The 21,239-nt window shown below is 39.2% G+C and overlaps 1 protein-coding gene across 3 annotated transcripts in view; it reads left to right on the top strand.

Moving 5' to 3' along the window:
* Positions 1 to 21,239, top strand: part of Cntnap5 (contactin associated protein family member 5) — an 897,862-nt gene that overhangs the window by 776,441 nt on the left and 100,182 nt on the right. For all 3 annotated transcript variants that reach the window (XM_035445443.1, XM_035445444.1, XM_035445445.1), the window contains exon 19: positions 8,058 to 8,282. In XM_035445443.1, the coding sequence (XP_035301334.1) occupies positions 8,058 to 8,282 (225 nt within the window). The remainder of the gene's footprint in view (positions 1 to 8,057; positions 8,283 to 21,239) is intronic.

Below are 21,239 nucleotides of genomic sequence, written 5' to 3' on the forward strand. Positions count from 1 at the left end.
ATTTTAGAGGAGGAAAGCCAAATCCACCTCTAAATCCAGCATTGGTTTAATTTGAATAGGGACACCAGATATAGTGGGAAATTACCAATATGGAGCCAAGTGGAAATATAAGGGTATTTAATAGGGAAAAGCCTTACTTACAGAGCAACCTAGCCAGCTGGCGTGGCAGTGGTCTGTACAGCAAGCCCAAAAGTGAAACCAAAAGCGAAAACGCAGTATCGCTCTACATCACCCTGACCACTCACTGGCAAGCGTGGTTAGGTACACCTGTAGCCAGCCCCTAGGTAGGCATGGCCACAGCTTCCTCTATACCACAGTTTTTAAATTTTTAAGCATTTTTAAAAGTTCAGTCATTTTAAATATCTGGACTCTCTAAAAGCCTCTCAAGGGTTTCTTCCTCTAATATAAAAAATAAGTAACATCCTTTCTCATTTGAGGATGGGGGAACCAGAACACAGTCACAACCAAACCAAAGCAAAACTAAACTTAGTGTAAAAGTTGAGTGCTTGGCATTGGTACCCACTTGTGATCTGGGATCCTGAGGCCCTGGCCAGCTCCACTTCTCTGGCTCTGCTGTCTCCAGTACACACTCTCTTACAGTCAGGTCAGCTCCAAGCCACAACTGCTATTGACCATGGCTGTTGTCTCACAGTCCCGGCATCACTAATATGATGGGATCTCTACCTTTACCAATGGCTTCTTGGCCAGTCCTTTGTGACTCTGACACTACCACATGGTACCCAAATTCTGCTTCTACCCATGACCCTGCAACCCTGGGATTTCTGTTGTAACCAGGGCTATATCCTCATCTATTGCCTCTTATGAGGCTATGCTTCAACTTCTCACTATGATACCTTCAGAACTGCAGTTTAATACCACCAAAACCAGTACCATCCAGAAGATTGTTAGACATTACCAAGTTTGGTGTGCTAACACTGAGCAAGCACTTTCCTGAAGATTTTGCCTCAGTGATGCTGCTGTCTTATTAATGACAGCTGATACCTCATCTCCACTGACCAGCATCTATTGACTCAGTGAAGCACAAGTTTCCCCTTCAAAGATTGTGAATACAAAATATTACACAAACAATCCTAATAGAGTCTATTCTTTCCTCTGAAACTTATCAGGCTAGGCCTCCATCATCTACTCTGTTCTTGACATTATGGTTCAAATTCATACAGAGTACCCCAGTAGACTATGGCACACAATGGCTTTTCAACCTCAGAGCACCAAATCCATTTCACAGTCCTCCCCCAAACAGCATATTTACATTTACCCCAGCAACTTTGTATCAACCAGCTCCTGACTTCTGATTGAGTTGACAGTCTTTTGCTATGATAAGTGCTATGACCAAAATAACCTGGAAAGCAGAGAGCTTATCTGGCTTATAGGTCACACACAGTCCATCATCAGGAAGCAAGGCAGTAACCAAAGGCAGGTACCTGGAGTCAGCAGGAACTGAAGCAAAGAGAAAAAGGAATAGTGTGTACTGGCCTGGTCCCCATGGCTTGCTTAGCCTACTTCCTTGGATAATCCAGGACCACTTGCCAAGGGGCAGCACTTCCCAGAGTAGGCTGGGACTTGCTACATCAATCATTAATCAAGAAAATGCCCTTAAAGGCTTGGCCAAGGGCCAATATGATGGAGGAATTTTCTCAGTTGATGTTCCCTCTTGCTGGTTTACCCTGACCTGTGTCAATCTAACGAAAAGAAAAATGTCAAAGACATCATGTATAACAAACACATTTAAACTAATTTGAAGACAAAAGTGTTCTCAGTTTTCACCTGGGGAAAACTCTGCTAACAATTTCTGCAAATTTAAGAATGGCCCCATTACAGCAAGAAGAACATGCCTAAGCAGGGAAACAGTCATGAGACCAAAGTATACAAGCAGTGTCCTGTAGCATCTATGTCAAAATCTCCTGATGGGAAGGGCAAACTTGATCAGTGGTCCTACCTTCATCTCTCAAGCAATATCATTCAAATATCCCTTAAACCAACCTCTAGCTTTAGTCTCATTGTTTTGTGTTCCCCTTTCTGCAACATTTGTATTCATTCTTCTCTGTTAATACTGCCACAACTGTTGGTTCTTGTCTGTTAAAACATACTGTTTCTCATTTTGATTCATTAGTTAAATAAGCAACTGTGTGTTTCTTAGCCTTTTCAGGATCTTACCTAAGCTGCCATTTCCTGTTTCTATCTCTTCATTGAAATTACATTATTCCTTGCATGTAATATGTCTCTCTTCACCAAATATTTATCTTTAAAATTGCCCCTGGAAATGTCTTTTGGAACTGAAAAGGAGAGCCATGTGCTAAGAGAGAACCCTGAAAAAGAATTCTCTCTGGTTAGTGTGCTCTTCCCTGCTTTTCATTGCAACCTCCTGTTGTCAGAGTTGAGATTTTTAAACATGTGGGATATCAAGTAATGGAATTAAGGACATGTGCTCATTTCCCAGTCCTGGGCCAAATCATTTATTTCCTGTTACTTATAGTGCTATAATAAGGAAGAAATGGGCATATAATTTGAGACATTTCATCCCACATTTCCTTGGCTCTATTGCTTTTGTGTCCATATTGACATGGGGCATCATAGATGAGTGTGGCAGAGAAATATCTATTTCTTACAGCTTCTGTGGAGCAGAATTGAGAGATGGGGTGTGGGGATCCCAGGATCTTTTCAGAGTCATGTCACCAGTGGCTCAGCTCCTTTCTGACAGGCTCTACCATCTTGCTTTGTTTGTAAAGATTTATTTTATTTTTATTTTTGTATATGATTGTGTGCATTAATGCCATGTGTGTGCTGGAGTCCAAGGACACCAGAAGAGACTAAGATTCTTGGAACTGGGGATACAGGTGTTTGTTAGTTGTCTGACATGGATGCCAGGAGCTAAAATAAGGTCCTGTGGAAGAGGAAGAGCACTTAGGTATCTCTCCAGCAGAGGTTACATGAAAGTCAGTCACTCTCAGAGCTGGGGACCTTTGATTTATCTGATTTCTGTTTTGCTTTAGGGCTTGTTCTCATTTGTGATTCTTATTTTATTTTGAATAAAATATGACAGAAATACCCTTCCAGGTATGAAGCTTTTTGCTATCTTGCCTTTAAAAACATTTATTCATCGTTAGTCTTTTAGTTAGACACATTTCAAATGGAAAGAAATCCCCTGCTAAGGTGTATGCCGTCCGGTTTTCTGTTGCTTTCATTCATACACTTCCTTACCCAGTTTCAGATTGTCTTCCTTGTCAGCCATCTCAAACTCTCATGGCCACTAGCAGCATTCTACCTCCTTAGATGCCAGTACTCTTTCTGTCTCTGTGGGTTTGCCTAGGCTGGAACTCTCATATAAAGGACCCCTAATACATGGTGCTTTTTTTAATCACCTTTCTCCCATTAGATAATGTCACTTCATACATGTCATGGCCAATTTACTTTCCATTGCCAAAGTGTTTTTGTGGCTACTCCTACTGTGCTTGCCTGTTTGTCAGTCAGTGGATACTGCCCTCTCTCCATTTCTTGATGCTCCTGAACAAAACTACTGAAACTCATGTGCATGCTTGGGGATGTCACATGATTTATTAATTTTTGATTTTGCATTTTATTTATTTATTTATTTATTTATTTATTTATTTATTTATTTGAGCATGTGAAGCTGTTAGGGCACATGTGTGCCATGTGGTCCTGTAGATGTCAAGCAACAACTTTCATAACTGGGTTTTTCTTCTTCTACCTGTAACTGATGGCACGACGAGGAAACCATGGAAAGGCTACACCATGGGGAGCATACTTTTATTTATTGTAGGTATGAGAGAGATAAAAGACAGAGGCATTGGGAAGAGCTCAGAACAGAAGGGGAAAAAAGCAGAGGACTGGCAAGGTCCAGGGCTCTTTCTCCTGCAGGATTTTAGAAGTGGCCAAGAGAAGTGGAAGAAAATGGCAGAGAATAGCAAGGGAAACAGAGAAGCAGGGGTTGGGTCAGCAGTGAGGAGCTTGCTAGTTTTGTAATCTGAAATAATCTGGGAGGTAGCATAGTGGAGGAGGTAAGATGGGCCAGTGGGTCAGGATTCTACTGTAGGATTTGAAATGCCTAACAGGTATGTGCTTAGGTACCAGGGAGGCAGGAAGTTAACTTTGGACTTTCATAGGTAACTACCAGTACATGTCAAGGAAACTAGCCATTGCTGATTGTAGAAAACCATTTTACAGGTTTCCTAGCATGAGTTTTGATCAGTCCAATAGAAATCCTCCTAGGATCCTGCTTGAGCTGAGCCTAGACTTTCATTTTTGACCAAGTCAGTGGGTCTGCCCTTTTTTGGAGATACATAGGGCTTTATTCTCTTTGGCCCCAACATCACTTTATAGCAGAGAATAAAACTCAGGTCACTAAACTTGGTTAGTGACAAGTGCACTTACCTGCAGAATCAGCTTGCTGGCCCCATGTTTATGTCTTGAGGAACTACCAAATTGTTTTTTAAAGTGGGTTGCTGATTTTCCTTTCTTACCAGAAGTGCACAAGAGTTCTACTTTTTCTGCTCTCTCACACACCTGTTATTGTATGTCTATCTTATAGCACACATCCTACCATATAGGAATTGGTGCCATACTTTGGCTCTGACTTTCTCATATTTAATGACTAGTCATGCTAAAATTCTTTCAAATAACTACCATTCATTTCTATGTCATTTTGAATAACTGCATATTCAAATCTTTTGCAGAATTTTATTCTCATTGCCCTTTTGCAATTTTTCTTTCTTCTGAATATATGTTCCTTATAAAATATAATTGGCAAATTTATCCTCCCATTCTATGGGTTTTCTTTTCCCAGTCTTCAGTATATCTTTTGAAAAGAAAGTTCCTACATTCTGATGGAACTTAATTTATCTTTCTTTCCTTTTATTGCTTCTACATTTACTGTCATCGTGAGAAGTAATTAGTGGGTTCAAGGATATAAAAAATTGTACCTATGATTCTTCCAACAATTCTACAGTTTTAGTTTTTGAATTGAGGACCTTGTTACATTTGGAGATAACTTTTATATTTGTTGTAAGTTTGGGATTTATACGATTCTATCATTTATTTTCCAAATTATTATTTATCTTATTCTCTCTCTCTCTCTCTCTCTCTCTCTCTCTCTCTCTCTCTCTCTCTGTCTGTCTGTCTCGCTTTTCCTTCCTGCCTCTCTGTATGTTTTCCAGCATGCCAGGGCACATGTGTGGTCAGAGAACAACTTTTAGGCATAGCTTCTTTCATTTTACCATATGGTCCTAGTGACTGAACTCAGTTGGCTGCAAGCATCTTTATCCTCTGAGCCACCTAGACAGCCTTGGCATGATTCTTTTATTTGTTAATATCAATCAAAACATGCCTGAGCATCATTTATCAATGTGTACTTCTTTGCCTTTAGCTCTCTTCTATTGTTGACTGAATAAACAATTCTACCACTTAAATGTTTTCATTGCTAAATTTGCTACATAAAAAATTTGGAAACTGGTGTACAAATCTAGAAATCTAAACCTAACTTAACAACACAGAAAATCATTTATAAAATGAACAAATAAAATCGGAGATCATGGTATGTGTTTTACTTATGTCACAGGCTTCCCTTATTTCATCACATAAGCATCCCTGTACATGTCATAAATATTTGTATGCATAAGTTTTAGTCATTGCAATAGTTTCCATTGTAAACACTGTCTTCTTTTATTTAATTCATCTATTGCTGGGGCTCTGCAGAAATAGACTGGGTTCAGGTTCTCATTAATTTACCATTGTCTATCTGAGACAGTAGTCATGTATTTAATCTCAGACTTCCTTGATGTACACATTTGTAATGTGTGGGAAGTGCAGAAGTTTTATAGATGGGATCATGTTTAGCACTCAGTGAATACTGCACCCAGCATATAAATTCTCCCTAAAGTCTGGCTTTTACTCTGTTTTGCAATGTTATACGATCTGAAGTTAAAATAACAATAAAAGTTAAAATTCACTGAATATGCTCTAGATTTTATTTCTAAGTAATCTATGGGAAAACTAAACCCATTCCAACACCTTTAGTTCCTGTCATAAAACAGAAGAAAATGGATGAGTAACAGCACCTACCCATATTGTTGAATTTAGCTTTATACTGAAACAAACAATGACTAAACAGTAGAAATAATTAAAACCTGGTTCAGAAGAAGAAAAAGAACATCAATTTTGTATGGCATGTCTAATTATAAAAGTTTTTCTATTTTTAATTTATTATCTTAAAGGGAAGAAAAATCATATTGTATATACCTATCTCTAGTATGCTTTTCATACACTCTGAATCACATATATATTTGAATATACACACAAACATCAAAGAGAAGCTTTTATTCTGTCAACTAGCCAAGAGTACGTCAAAAGACTACATAAGTTCCCAAGGAAGACACTTACATCAACCAGACCATGAGTCAATGTCTTCATGGCCCTAAATGTTGGCTTCCTGTTTTTAATGTAAGATGCTCTCATATAACTTGCTTGATAAAAGCCAGACATTATTTCTGAACCTTTCATGAAATAGTTTACTAGTCCCTGTCTGCCAGACAATATGCATGAACATGTAGCATTAATTAGGTGGCACACTATAGACTCTTAACAGAATTTTATCAATGCAGAAAAAAAATGGCAAGAACATTAGGAAGCAAACACAAGTTTGGTATGTTCTCAGTGCCCCAAACGTAGCCAGGGAATGTGGAGGATTGGGAACACGGGCATCCTTCATTTTGGAAGAAAAGAAACCTATCATATCCATAGGAACTCAAGTTTACCACACAGTTTCCAGTCATATGTGTGCTCACAGTTCTAAGAAGTGTTGCTATAAAAGGTGATCCTGCCTTTACCCCTCAGTATAAAAAGACGAGACTTAAACTTAGCTCAAGAGCAACCTGGACTCTGGAAGAATAAGTATTATAACAAATTTAACTTGTTTACAGACATACAGTCAATAACATGACATTTTTCTTGAAGGCAACTATGATGATTTTATTTCTCATAAAATAAATGAGAAAAACATAGATTAAATTATCTTCTTTTTCTTTGTTTTTGTGTGTTTGCAGTATGTGTGTGCATGTGTATGTGATTATGTGTGTTTGATCATGTGTGCATTCACATCTGTATGGAGGCCAGAGGTCAATAGCAGTTATCTTCCACAGTTGCTCTCCATATATTATATTTTGGGACAAGATCTCTTCTCAAATGTGGCATTTACCAATTTCTACACTATCCAATGAACAATAAGGTTCTTCCAGAACTGGTGTTACATATGCACACCAGCACACCTATCTTTTATGTAGATATTGCAGATCCAAAGTCACATTCTCCCAGTTGTGCAGCCAACACTCTACCATGTGAGCCATCTGCCAAGCCCCAGGTGATGCTGTCTTGCAACAAAGGTTCCATGAGTGCAGACTCTGCTTCTCAATGCTCCTCAGAGCTTTAAAAAGACCATCTTGCTGAATAACATGGTGATACAGAAAAAGGGTTAATTTGTAATTAACCTGTGCAGCCACATTTGCAGTTACAAAGGACACAAAGGGCTGGACAAATGGCTCTCAGCAAAGTGCTTTCCCCACAAGCATGAGAATCTGAATGTGGATCCCCAGTGTCCTCGTAGAAAACAAGATGTATCTCTAGAGGAGGTGAGATGATAAGAGTTCTCAGTTCACTGGCCAGTCATTCTAGCCAGTCCATGAGCTCCAGGTTCAGTGTCTCAAAAAATTAAGCAGAGAGAAAGGGGAAGATGTACCACATTTAGTCTCCATTGTGAACCCTCATCCATACATGAGAACATATACACAAGAATAGATTTGAGCCTCCTCAAAATTATTAAGATGCTAGGGAGGAGGGGAGGGAAAGGGAACTGGGATTGACATGTAAAACAATCTTGTTTCTATTTTAAATTAAAATAAATGAGAAAAACTGTCTTTTTTAACAGTCCTCACACAGTGCTTGGTGCACACATCAAAGGACAGGCATTATAGCTACCCCAAATAGCTGACTAAGAGATTGAAAGCATGTTCTCTTGTCTTCTTTTACAGAGATTTCAGCTCATTTTGATTCTGGCAGCTCAGTTACATACATGTTTCAGGAGCCATACCCGGTGACCAAGAACACAAGCCTCTCATCATCAGCTATCTACACAGATACAGCTCCATCCAAGGAAACCATCACACTGAGTTTTGTGACAGCACATGCCCCCAGCCTCTTGCTCTTCGTCAATTCCTCTTCTCAGGATTTTCTAGCTATTCTGCTCTGCAAGAATGGTGAGTGTTGGTCACATGAAGCGACAAGGCTAGCTGAAGGAAGAGCTCATGCTCACCAGTACCCGGCAGAGTTTAGCATCTGGGCAGCCTCAGCCTCAGCCTTTCTTCTACTTTACCTTTATGAGTCATAATCAGTATCCTGGGAGAGTGTCAGTTTGCCACTGGTCTCAGACTCATTGACTGTAATTTGCCTTGATTGTGTTGTGGTGATTCTTATTATTTTTTCTGTGCTGCAATCCATTAAGTATAAAAGTTCATAAGGACATCTGAATTTCAGAAGGGCAGTTTCCACATGTATCCTGTCATTTTTTCAGCTGTGCTCTTCACTGGGGCCTGGTAAAGCACAAATAGTGACTGTACTCATAAATGGACATTGTCTAGGTCTTCCAGAGAAAGATGATGTGGGAGCTGTACCTTATGGCACAGCCCCAAACTTCTACAGACATGAATTCTTTCTATATATTGGCTGACTCATGATATATGATAGTTTCCAGTCTGAAATGGCAAGACCTGGAATATTTTACTTAGACAAAGAGTACTATTGATCAGAAATGGAATTTTGTTATTACTTTCCTTTCTTGCAATTATTACAATTAGTGATAAAACTCATGCCTTCATCGAGGGCGTTGTCCCCTGACTTAACATACATAGATTAACTTAAATGTCTTTTGAAGGCCGCAGTTCACAGATACCTCTGCTTCTTTGCTCTTGACATCCTCAGTAAAGGAGAATTTGCAAAGGAGACTTCATTTCTCAGTTGTAAAGGTATCTGTAGCTGGCATGATGTTGGCAACATAAGATGAAGATGTGGATCAGGCTTTGGAAAGAAAGTGGGCCTAGTAGATACAGGAAGGTCAGAGAAAGGACAGAAATTCTATCATACAAGAAATAATGATGATAACCACATAAGGGTTAGTAGTTGAAAGTCAAGCTTTATGATCACATATTTTTTAAAATCACACTATGCCAGGACAAAACCTGACAGTAGAGTCATGACTGATATTTTAAATTGGGATCGTACCATATACAATTGTTTGAACAAAGGAACCACTGAAACACACACACATCTCTATTACATGATCTCACATGACACTCTCCTGTGGTTCTAGCCTCTTACAACCAATTGGTAATATGACAGGATTCCAGAATTTTGGTCAACTCATCCTAACTTAAAAGTAAGCTCCAGGGTGACTGTGGTGTACCCCACTCTGTGGAAGGCAGCATGTATATGACCCTGTCTACACCTCAGGTGGGAAGTACACCTTTCTATTAGTTTGGGGTATTTTTTCTGTTTGTTCTTTGCCTTATCTTTATTTCTCACAGTGTACTACATATGACTTGAATATAAAGAATGATTACCCTGAAAGTTATAATGAAATACCAGCAAGTGTGTAGGATGAACCAGCCTAAAGGACAAAAATAATAATAGGCAGCCTATGAAAATGCTACAGATAGCATTCATTCTGAGACCAACATAAAGAAAAAAAATAAAATATGGATAGGCATGAAAGAATGCAAAGAGAAGACAAGAATGTAGAGGAGAAGGAAAAGGAAGAGGAAGCAGGAAAGGAGGGAAAAGATGCAGAAGGAGAGGACGATTGGGAAGTTTGATTATTTTTCAAGCCCATGGGCTATTTGGTAAAACTATTCACTAGACTTCTTAAAGTTGATGGCCAAAAAAGGACAATATATCAGACCTTCAGCTTTGCCATGTCAAGCTTTCAGTGGTATTAAGTTCCTTGTCATTAGCAGTTTTCAGATAACAATTCAATGATTATTTGCCAAGGAAATTATAATAATTTGAGAAATAGGTGAGCGACAAAATAATAACCGGCAAGAGTTGAGTTTCTTCCTAAGCCTTAGATTTTGTGATTCTTTGTTCTTTCCTTGTACCATCTTCCATGAATATTTCTTTCTGTTAAGGCTTCATTTGCAGACATTGAAATGATCCTTGAGAAATTAAGAAGAATTCATGTCTTCAGCATGTTCCTAGTATATTCACAGCATTAAGCCATTGACCTGATTACCAGTGGATCAGGAACCAGGATCATTTTAATGGAATTTGGCTATATTAGGTTGACAAATGTGCTTCTGAGCTCAAAGCAGTGGATCACACCTGGAAATGGAGGCAGGAGGACTAACAGTCAAGAATAACTTCATCTTTGTAGCATGTAAAAGACCAGCCTGGGCCACACGAGATTCTGAAGAAAGACAGAGAGAGAGAGAGAGAGAGAGAGAGAGAGAGAGAGAGAGAGAGAGAGAGAGGGAGGGAGGGAGATGTGGGGAAGGATAGGAGTAAATTTTGAGGTGGGAGAATCCTCAGGAGACACAGGTCTGGGTTTCTGAGTCTCAGGCAACTTGGCAAATGAAGAAGAGGCTTTAAATAGAAGCAGCATATATGGAAAGGGGGGCACTCTAAGTTTACACTTGACCTCTACATTTCATTTTATTTCTGTATGCATTAGGTAGGCATATATAGACACAGATGCACATAGAAGCCAAACGAAAACCTTTCCTGTGATCCTCAACAATGCCTTCCATTTCTTTGAGAGATGGTCTCTCATTGGCTATGAGCTCACAATTAGGACAGTGGGCTGGTGTATGAGTGCCAATATTCTGTCTGTCTCTACCTACCAGGTGCTGAGATTATGTACATGCCAACACACCTGGTATCAAACTCAAGTCCTTAGGCTTGTAGAGTAAGTTCTCTATTAACAAAAATATCAACACAATTTTACTGAAAAACTATTCTCCCTTTCCCATAATACCAACATGTTTTTCTTCAAAATTGTCATGTGACAAATATTCTCAGAGCTCCTTCCACATGGCAGGAATGATTTAGTATACCAGAGAGACATTAAGAATCTGCTTTTCAGCCAGAAACATATATTAGTATCAGCTTCTCATAGGCATAAGGTTTGTACAGCTTGAGTACAGTTAGACAATCTGGCAAGAAGACTGTGGATATTAGGTACATGGAGAGAACAAATTTACCATTCATTCCAGCAGAGAAAGTCACAGAAAATTCCATGAAAAGAGAATTTTCAATCATGACTGGTAAGTCAGTATTCTGTTGGTAAACAACATTTAACAAGAACATTTTAATTGTTCTTTCCTCATTCTTTATGTTATTCTCACCGTATATATTAAAATGTGTGCATGTGCACCTGTATGAATTATTTTCCTTTCCTTTGCTCTGAAAAATTGTACTAATAAAGCGATTCAAGAAGAAAGAGTCATAGATTGAGGGAAAGAATGGTGGCAAGGAGCTGAAGGTAGCAGGAGGCAGAGGGAAATTAATGCTGTTGTTCAGCTGACTTCCTCCTTTGTCTCTAGTCCAGGACTTCAGGCCATGGAAAGGTGCTGCCTACATTTAGGTAGGTTTTCTGACTTCAGTTAACCTACTCTGGATAAACCCACAGAGGCATGGACCGAGGCTTCCCTCTTTTGTGATTTTAGATACTGGTGACAGCATTTGCCATCACACTGTCTATCTATGTACCCCTGATGCAAATATTTTAATTGGTCTTTTTGATTCCTTGCTGTTTGAAATAAACAAGTGAAGCTAAAAGATACACAAATAAAGCCATCAATCTACACTGAATTTCCTTCAGTATAAAATCCACATGATACTCCAGGGTCACCTTCCCTTCGTGGTTATTCAGCTGTGTCTGGGATTGAATGATTTGTGTGCCTTTGCTTCTTCTATCAATTTTGTGGGAGCATATAAATTTATAAGGTTCACAGTCTGAATTTCTGATTGCCCATACCTCAAAAGGAATAATTATGACCTGAGATACTTTGTATTTTGTATGTACTAGCTCAAGGGAAATAGAAAGAAGAAAGGATCATGACAGAAAGTGTCTTCAAAGTGCAAAACCTTATAGTTGCAACACAGGGTCAAGTTGACAGTAGGATGTCCTCACTGCCCTGCTTCCTCTCAAGGAAGACCTTTGGAGGTCACTGCTTCCTCTTGTCACCCACCTCTCTGACACCAGTATATGCTTGAGTTCCTCTGGGCAGAGGTAATTCTGATGAACGGAACTGGAGAAGCATGCCCCAGAATGTTACTTTCTTGGGCTCATTTGGCCAGAACACTCCAGTCTCTGGGACCTCTCTATCTATTGAGTTTCCAGGCTAGGCTTGATTGTATCACTGCATAACTGTCTGACCTTTAAATAATTTCTTACTTCCATTACACAATCCATTTCATAATAATGTGGCTGTGACCCACTGTGACCTTTTATCCATGGCCATGAGTGCTCCTCAAGGGTAAGATATGTCCAGTACCTTACTAACCCACAGTGCTAAGTGGTGGGTCTGAGTCAATGAATAAAAACATGTGGGTAGGATGTGATATGAATACTTGTTCATATTTCTATTCTATTTATTGTAATCAATGCTTTAAATTTTTGGTGTGCTCCTAAGTATCTAAATATTGCTTAGATATAATACTATGTAATATGAACAGAATTTTGCCACTACTTCCCAGCCTAGAAATTGAAGTCGTGATTTCCCCTCCTTCTGTTATGGTTAGATTTGTAGTAAGAGTAATTATGTTAAAAGAGGTCATGGAGGTCAGAGTCCTGATTCCTCTGAAGACACTGGAGGACTTTATCTCCTCTCTTTCCATGGCATGTAAGAGCAGAATTGGAAAGTCTGCATTAACATGCAAACAAAAGAGACCTCTCTAGGAGGAAAGGCTAAACAGCCTTATGTTTGATCTCCAGATGCTAAAAGTGTAAAAAAAAAATCATATAGCTAGGCTAAGGGTTACTCAGAGAATGACATTTTATTTTAATCAATTGGGTACAGATAAAGTAAAATAATGGATATATGTACTTCATAGACAAGAATTTACAAAGGATTTAATCACCTTATCGATAGAAGTAATAATATATGAATTATTAGCTTAATATTGTATTATCAGAGCATGAACACAAAGGCTAATGTTTAGGACATTTGATTTTAAAGAATAATTAAACTAGGAAATGGAAAGTGCCCAGAGCCTAGAGGGTGAGCACTTTATGGGCAGAAAATTACTAGAGGAAGGAGAAAAATAATATTATTGGTAATCTTAAATCCGCTGGCTACCATTTCAGAGGGAGAGCAGATTTATCTATGCAAAAGCATGAATGCAAGATCATTTAAGAATGACTTCTTTTTCTTTTCCTTTTTTTTAATTCAAATTAGGAACAAGCTTGCTTCACATGTCAATCCCTTCTCCCTCTCCCTCTCCTCTCCCCCAACTCCCCAACAGCCACTCACCCCATCCCCCCTCTGCTCCATAGGTAGGGAAAGGCCCTTAATGGGGGCTTCCCTAAGTTTACTACATCATCATGGGTTGGGCCTGGGCCCTGCCCCATGTGTCAGGGCTGAGAGAGCATCCCTTCATGTGGGATGGGATCTCAAAGTCCCTTCTTACACCAGGGAATACTACTGATCCACAACCAGGGGGCCCATAGAGTGCCAAGGCCTCCTCATTGAATTCCACATTCAGTGGTCTGGATCATTCCCGTGCTGGCCTCCCAGACAGCAGAATGGGGTCCATGTGCTCCTCCTTGTTCAGGTTAGCTGTTTCTGTGGGTTTCACCAGCCTGGTTTCATCCCCTTTGATCTTCATTCCTCTCTCTCTGCAATTGAGTTCCAGAGTTCAATCCAGTACATAGCTGTGGATGTCTGCCTCTGCTCCCAGCAGCCACTAGATGAGGGCTCCTCATGCTCCCAATTAGCTCAGGAGATCCTGCTCTTTCCCATTCTCCTGGATCCATGAATTTTTCTCTTAGAGTCCTTGTTTCCTACTTCCCTTGGTGATGAGGATTGTAGGCTGGTAATTCTTTGCTCTACATCTAAAATTCATATATGAGTGAGTACATACCATGTTTGTCTTTTTGTGACTGGGTTACCTCACTCAGGATGTTTTTTTCCAGTTCCATCCATTTCCCTGTGAATTTCAAGATTCCAATGTTTTTTCTGCTAAGTAGTACTCTATTGTGTAAATGTAACATATTTTCTCTATCCATTTTTCACTTGAAGGGCATCTAGGTTGCCTCCATGTTCTGTCTATTACAAACAAGGCTGCTATGAACATGGTTGAACATATGTACTTGTTGTGTGAACATGCATTATTTGGGTATATGAACAAGAGAGGTATTTCTGGATTTTGAGGTAGACTGATTCCCATTTTTTTTGAGCAACTGACATACTGACTTCCAAAGTGGTCTTATAAGTTTGCATTCCCACCAGCAATGGAGGAGTGTTCCTTTTTCTCCACATCCTCTCCAACATAAACTGTCATTGGTGTTTTTGATTTTAGCCAAAGAATGGCTTTTTTTCTAAGGCCTTGTGAAACATACCTTCTAAAGAGAGGCGGGGTGATTAGCAGCGGGGATAAAAATCACGGAAAAGTGTATGTGAAGGATGAATAATCTTGTGTACTGCTAGACCTTACCATTTAAGCCCCAGTCAGTAGATAAAGTTAAATGTGGTATAAACTCTATGTGTTTCAGTCGTGTTGAGTGTGGTGCTACTTGTCAGTAAAAGCCATCATCAAAGAAAACCATAAAAGGGAGAGTAGAATCTTCTGAATCAGTCTCCTAAGTCCTTGGACAAAGAACACTAATCAAAGGCTTATATAGATATGAAGTTAATGAAATATCAGAAATAAGTAACTCTCCAGACACCTATTGAGTGTTTTATTTGTCTATGAGGGATGCAGGCTAAATGCTGCTGTTTCAGAGACTTGAAGGGTGAACTCATTTCCTCATGGTGTATGAAGACTTGGAGTACAAAGTCATGTGCTGGCTGACAGATCTGTCGTCTGCTGGGAGTACTTCTGTTAGGTTGACCATCTTTTCTACTTGTGCTTATGCCTTTACATCATAGGGAGGTAAAGAAGGGAAGGGGAGGGAGCAATAGTGAAAGAGCAGGAGAGGGTTGTTGTGTGTGTGTGTGTGTGTGTGTGTGTGTGTGTGTGTGTGTGTGTATTCAGGGAGAAAGAGAAAATGGGAGATTTCTGAATCCTTTTACGTCTTTTCTTTGAAGGACGTTAATCTTGTAAGATCAGGGTATGTCCTTTATTACATCAGTTTGTTATTGAGAAAATTAGCCTTCCATCTTTAGTTTCTTAGTCTCTCTGATGAAGGTAATCAAGATTGGGCTCAAAAAGAAGCTCAGGGGTAAGTTTCTTAGAGTTTAAAACAAAACTCCAAAGCAGGTAAACTTACTGCAGCTTCCCAGAGGACAGAGACAAAGAAGAAGAAAGAGCCATGCTGTTGGAGCTAGGCATGGAGAATGGCCACATGGCAAAAAGAAAAAAAGGAAGGAAGCACAGAATATCAGTAAAAGCCCAAATGGGCTCTGGACAGCATCTGGAAGGAAGGACAGAAGATAAGACAAAAAGAAGAGATACAATAGTCATGAAAGAAGGCACACCTAACAGAACCTCAGGACAATTTTGCAACTACACTGAAGAATTCTGAGAAAGGTGCATTATACCATTAAAAGATTAGTTATCCTTTCTACCTCTTTAGCTTGGCTTAGTGTGAGCCAGCCTTCTGGGTAGGGTGGTGGTGTTGATCCTTTAAACAGGTGATTGGCCAGCCCATTTAGGTGAACTCTTGGAGAGGATGCAGTTGTATGTCTCCATACAGAGGTAGATTCTTTCTTAATGTAACAACTGATCTTAATTATCATCTCCAAATGTAGCCACATTGACTGTTAAGCTTCAACATATATATTTTATTGATACTACCTAAAATGTACTAGATACTTATCTATGTATATGTAATATAAAAATTAATAGATTAGTATTGACATTTAGAAGATTCATGAGATAAAGAATCATGTTTGATTCATTTTAATAACATCATCAAAGAGCAAATCAGCTTAGCTCACAGAGTGTTCTCTCATTGAAATATGAACTCTGCCTCTATTAATATAGTCACACAACTAGCAAATGCAGGAAGTCCCCATAGAGTCCATGAGAAGATTTTGTAACCAAACACAATTGTTTAGCCTCTTGAGGCCTACAGAGCCAGAAAACAAGATAAAAAGTATGAAACATCAATATACATCAAAGATAGTGAGAAATATTTTATTCTAGAGCCAGCTATAGTGACCATGGTCATAGAACACAGAGTAACAGTGTATTCAGAGAATATAGATTTAGGATACCTCAAATATTACATTCCAATATGGTAGCAGTTGATGAAGATTTTTGTCATAAAAGAACAGTGCAATCATGAATTAAGGCACTTCTCAAATATATTTGGGAAATATTAGGTAGGAAGTTTATAGCATATACTAGCTGAGAACACTCAGCCTCTTGGCTAGTGAGATCTTAAATAAATATATCCCAAAAGTTTTCACTAGTCAGTAATAAAGACATTAGCTCTGACACAAAGATAGGTGAGTGATGACTCTGAAGGGTGTTAAAGATGGCTGTATGAAGCAAGCTTGTTCCTAATTTGAACTAATAAAAGAATAAAATAAAATAAAATAAAATAAAAGATGACCAAAACATAGCATGTGTAGGTTCCAGAAGGTATACTTCTTCTGTAGAACTGTTTTCACAGAGCAAAGATTCAATATTCCAGCAAGTAATTATCTACTCAGCTCCCTGCAGAGAAAGAAAGGGTTTGGGGGATAGACATGCATACTCATAGAGGCGACTCGTTATACAGTAGCTACAGTTTCCTGCTCAAATTCACATGTTCAAACATCCAGCAGAGACAAACACTTTCAGACAGAGCATTTAGTGTTAGGATTAGCAAATCTTGCCACATCAGGATTTTTAAAGAGAGTCAAAATGACCTGGCAATCTTGGATGACTCCTCACAAGTTTCTCCAGAACGTCTCAGGCAAAAAAGGACAATCTGAGGGTCCATGTACACTTATTTAAAGAAGCAGCAATGTCCTCAAAACTCCAGCTGCCAAGGGGTAGCAGTGTCACAAGATTTCAGCTGAGTGACTCTGGGGAGAGAGTATGTCTGATTCCTGGTGTGTGAAAGAACAAAGGCCTGCAAGTGAACTGGGCAGGAGCAGAGGAAGAATTGAATATCATGGATCCTCAGAGTTTCCTCTCTGAAATTCCATTTGGCCACCACAGAGCGGGAGTCTGGAACTCCACTGTGTCTGTTGATCTGCTATTCTGTGGATCTATTTCCTAAAAGCTACTAGATCTTCTCACTCTGTACTTTCCCAGTTTAAAAACTCTCAAGAAATGTTCTTAGAACTGAAAAATTGCTTGTTTGTTTTTTTTTAAGTAAGGTTGCTTTCTTATCACTAGTGTGAGCCTCTAATTATTATCTTCCCTTGTGCTGTTCAGTTGTTTGAAAAGGGGGAAGGAATGCTCCAGGTTCCCTTTGTTTTCATCTGTAGATTTGGGATAATAGTGTTGGTCAAGGGTCTTGAGGAAGGTTTGGGGGATTAATGAGTCCTGTTTGTAAACAGTTTGCAGGACTCAGATGAAAGATGAAGGATAAATACAAAATAGGGTTATCACAGAATCCACCAAAGAGCTGGCTGCACACTGAACCACCTGGATATTTTTTGTTTTTTAATGCTGGGGTAGAGAGATTAGGAGATTGCTTGTAAGTTTAACTCTTGGACTAGACCTCTAAATAGAAGTTTAAAAATTAAGGCGATATTTACCACCTGTGTAAAGAAAGCCTTTCTCAGCCGGGCATTGGTGGCACATGCCTTTAATCCCAGCACTCGGGAGGCAGAGGCAGGCAGATCTCTGTGAGTTTGAGGTCAGTCTGGTGTCCAGAGAGTGCCAGGATAGGCTCCAAAGCTACACAGAGAAACCCTGTCTTGAAAAACAAAAACAAACAAACAAAAAAAGCCTTTCTCAGGTAAAAGGCATGTTGTTATTCTTCCTGTAGCACTTTACCTACAAACTCTTGCTTCTTGGGATGGTAAAGAGATTCTACAGAAGGTGCTAACTAGGGGCACATTCTTTACAGTGCATTTTCTTTTGTGCAGCAAGTATGCCTTGAATGGTTATTAATTTCTTCTAGTTGTAAGTTGTTCGAAATGCACTTGCACTTTTTTTCTCCGGCTTGGCTCCTCAATGCCTTAGCATGTGTTTGTATTCTGTCCTCTTCCTTCTGTGATTATGTGAGCTTATCTCCTGTGACAGTACTTTTCCTCCCCAGGCTTGTTTGAGGTTTCATGGAATTTGTATGTTTTGTGGAGAACATTATATTTGCTGCCTCTATCCACTCCATCCCTGATGATACTGTTCTTGATGATATAGGTTGTGGCTGAGTACTTAGAGGCCTCTTACTTAAGAATGTAATGAAAACATGAAGAGACTGCCAAAAATCAAAGGAAACTACCCCGAGCAAAGGAGTGTACAGGTTAGAAAGAAATGAACTGTTGCATTTGACAGAGGGCCACATAAGTGAAGAGAGTCGAGCACCACAGGTAACTCTCTGAGGTCTTTTTTTGTGGATTTTAAGGAGAGAAAGGGTAGTTTCTAAGTGTCATAGTTTGGGGTGCTATTTTGATTGCTATGTTAAATTATATGATCATTTTTCTACTCTGACTATCCCATTCCCATAATGCATCAGATTTTAATCATATACATTCTTGGTTATACATATGTGTAAGGTGGTAAATAGAGGGTTCTCCCTAAAACTTTAGACAACACAGATTTGCCTTGTTACACATAAACTCAAAACCAGTTAAGACCAAATCACAGAATATGATTGAATAGAATTTGTCTAAGTTTTAATATTCCATGAGGCAAGATGAATCTTAGTGCATTGGTTAGAGAGGGGTGTGTGCAACTGGATGCAGGTGGGTCTGATGCTTCAGACCAATTGCTCTGGGAATTGCTCAGAGTAGGGGGAGGATGCACACTGTACTCTTAGGTACGTATCTCAGGCTGCCATGTATTATTGTTAGAAGGGTAGTGTGTGTAGGCAGAGCTAAACTAGGTCTCTGGCTGCTAAATTGTTCTTTATGTTGGCCTACCTTAATGCCTCATTTAAGAGACATTTGCTTAAAAAAGGGTTCAGGTTGAAATTATGGGCAAGAATATAAGAGGGTAAAACCCCCATTAAAACATTTTAGAAAAATGTTGCTAGCATAAAATAATAAAAGACTGCCACCCAGCTACTATACTTTGTAATTATACTGTGGCACACACAGATGTACAAAGAAATCTGGAGGAAAGAAAACTTCTCCATTGGTGCCAATTTTTGTCACACATGTTCTAGGGCACAGCTATAGCCCTTGGCAGTGAGAACAGCCAGCACAGTCTAACAATCCTGGTCAAACTAATATATTGCAGTAGACTAAATCAAGGGCAAATCTTCTAAGAACAAGTGATTTCAGTATTAATAATAAGACTTAGCAGCATTGCTGTTCAGACAAACTGCATATAAAAATGCAAAGCCCTGTTTAAACATGGATAGATGTACAAATTTATCAATATCTATTTTCACACCTCCAAAACTACACATAGAAATTTTAAAAATAATTCAAAATGCCAGAGTCGTAAAGGACAAAGAGACTAGACGACAGATAACGGTAGGATAGAAATGTCTACACACTATTGGAATTTTAAGACTGGAGAACAGATAGAGGAGAGGGGTAGCCCCCTTCAAGGCTATGCTGAAGGCAAATTCATGGGAACAGGACCCACTGTCACTGGTAGTCTCTGCTAGGACCTGGTGTTTAGGAATTCTCGACATTTTATTCAAAGATGTGAAGTCATGTACACAAACAGTAAATTAGCAAGAGATTTAATTTAAAAAGAAGTAAAAGTACAACCCAAATAGTGTGGAAAAGAATAGTGAGCTTGAATGGGATTTATTCAAGAGATCCTGCTCACTGTCTGAGCTTCTTTTTGTAGGTTCAGGAAGAGGAGGAGGAGTTGGTTGCTAGGGATAGCATGTGGGTTGTTTTCTATTTCTGTTGATAGGCTTGGGTTATATAAGCCTCTGTTCCTTGCACACATCCCTTCCCATGCTTCATCTAATTTTAGTCATATGTATGCCCATCATGCTTAGCCATAATATAGTAAATAAGGGATTTTCCTTAAAATTATCTTGCATTGTTGTGTATGCATTCAAATTTTGTATAATCTGCATTAGTGAGCTGGCCTAAGCTCTGGGATATGCTTCACAATGTGTTTGGCTACACAAGGGCAATTACTGAATTCATTCAGGGAACTCCATTGCTTCATACAAGGTGTGTTTTCAGCTCTAAACAAGTGGAAGCCAACCTACTAAATGCATCGTTGGGAGAGGGCTGTGTATAGCTTAACCTAAGCAGGTTCTAGGCATACCTGCCTCACTATAGCTACTTATCATGGTACTGCTCAGTTTACCCTTGAGCCTGGGCTTGAACAACTAATGGGGGAAAATCAGATGTTGATTGTGAAGAGAGATGTCGACCTTCAGTCAAATTTTCCTTGAACAGGAAGAGAGACAAGAGGTCTCATTTCACCTTCAACTTTGACTTATCTTTGGTTTATAGAAATTAAAACAAAGATTAGCCAGAAGTGAAGTCTCACTGTAGATGCAACCACAAACAGACATGCAGTGCACTCTGCACAGTGAATTTGGGGACCCAAGCCCAACTTTACTGACTTTCCTTCTTCAATGAAGATAAAAAGAACATTCTTTCACAGAATGAACAGTTTTATGAAAAACATACATGATATCTTCATGTTTGGAAATACCCCATTGAAAATCAATCTCCCTTGTGACAACCAACCAATGATCCCCACTCAGCAACAAGCTGAGCCTACATATCTGATTTTCAGTGTCTCAATAATCTGTGTAAATAAGAAAAAAACCTCTGTGTCCATAAACCTTCCCAGATGAGAAATAAAATAACCAAATTAACGAAGCAAGGAATTCATAAATAGAGGAACATAAAGCCAACATGTAGGAGGGACTGTGGAGATGACTCACCTGCTCAAGGAGTGGGACCAGATCT

Source organism: Cricetulus griseus, chromosome 5 (assembly GCF_003668045.3).
Source record: "Cricetulus griseus strain 17A/GY chromosome 5, alternate assembly CriGri-PICRH-1.0, whole genome shotgun sequence".
Taxonomy (NCBI): Eukaryota; Metazoa; Chordata; class Mammalia; order Rodentia; family Cricetidae; genus Cricetulus; species Cricetulus griseus.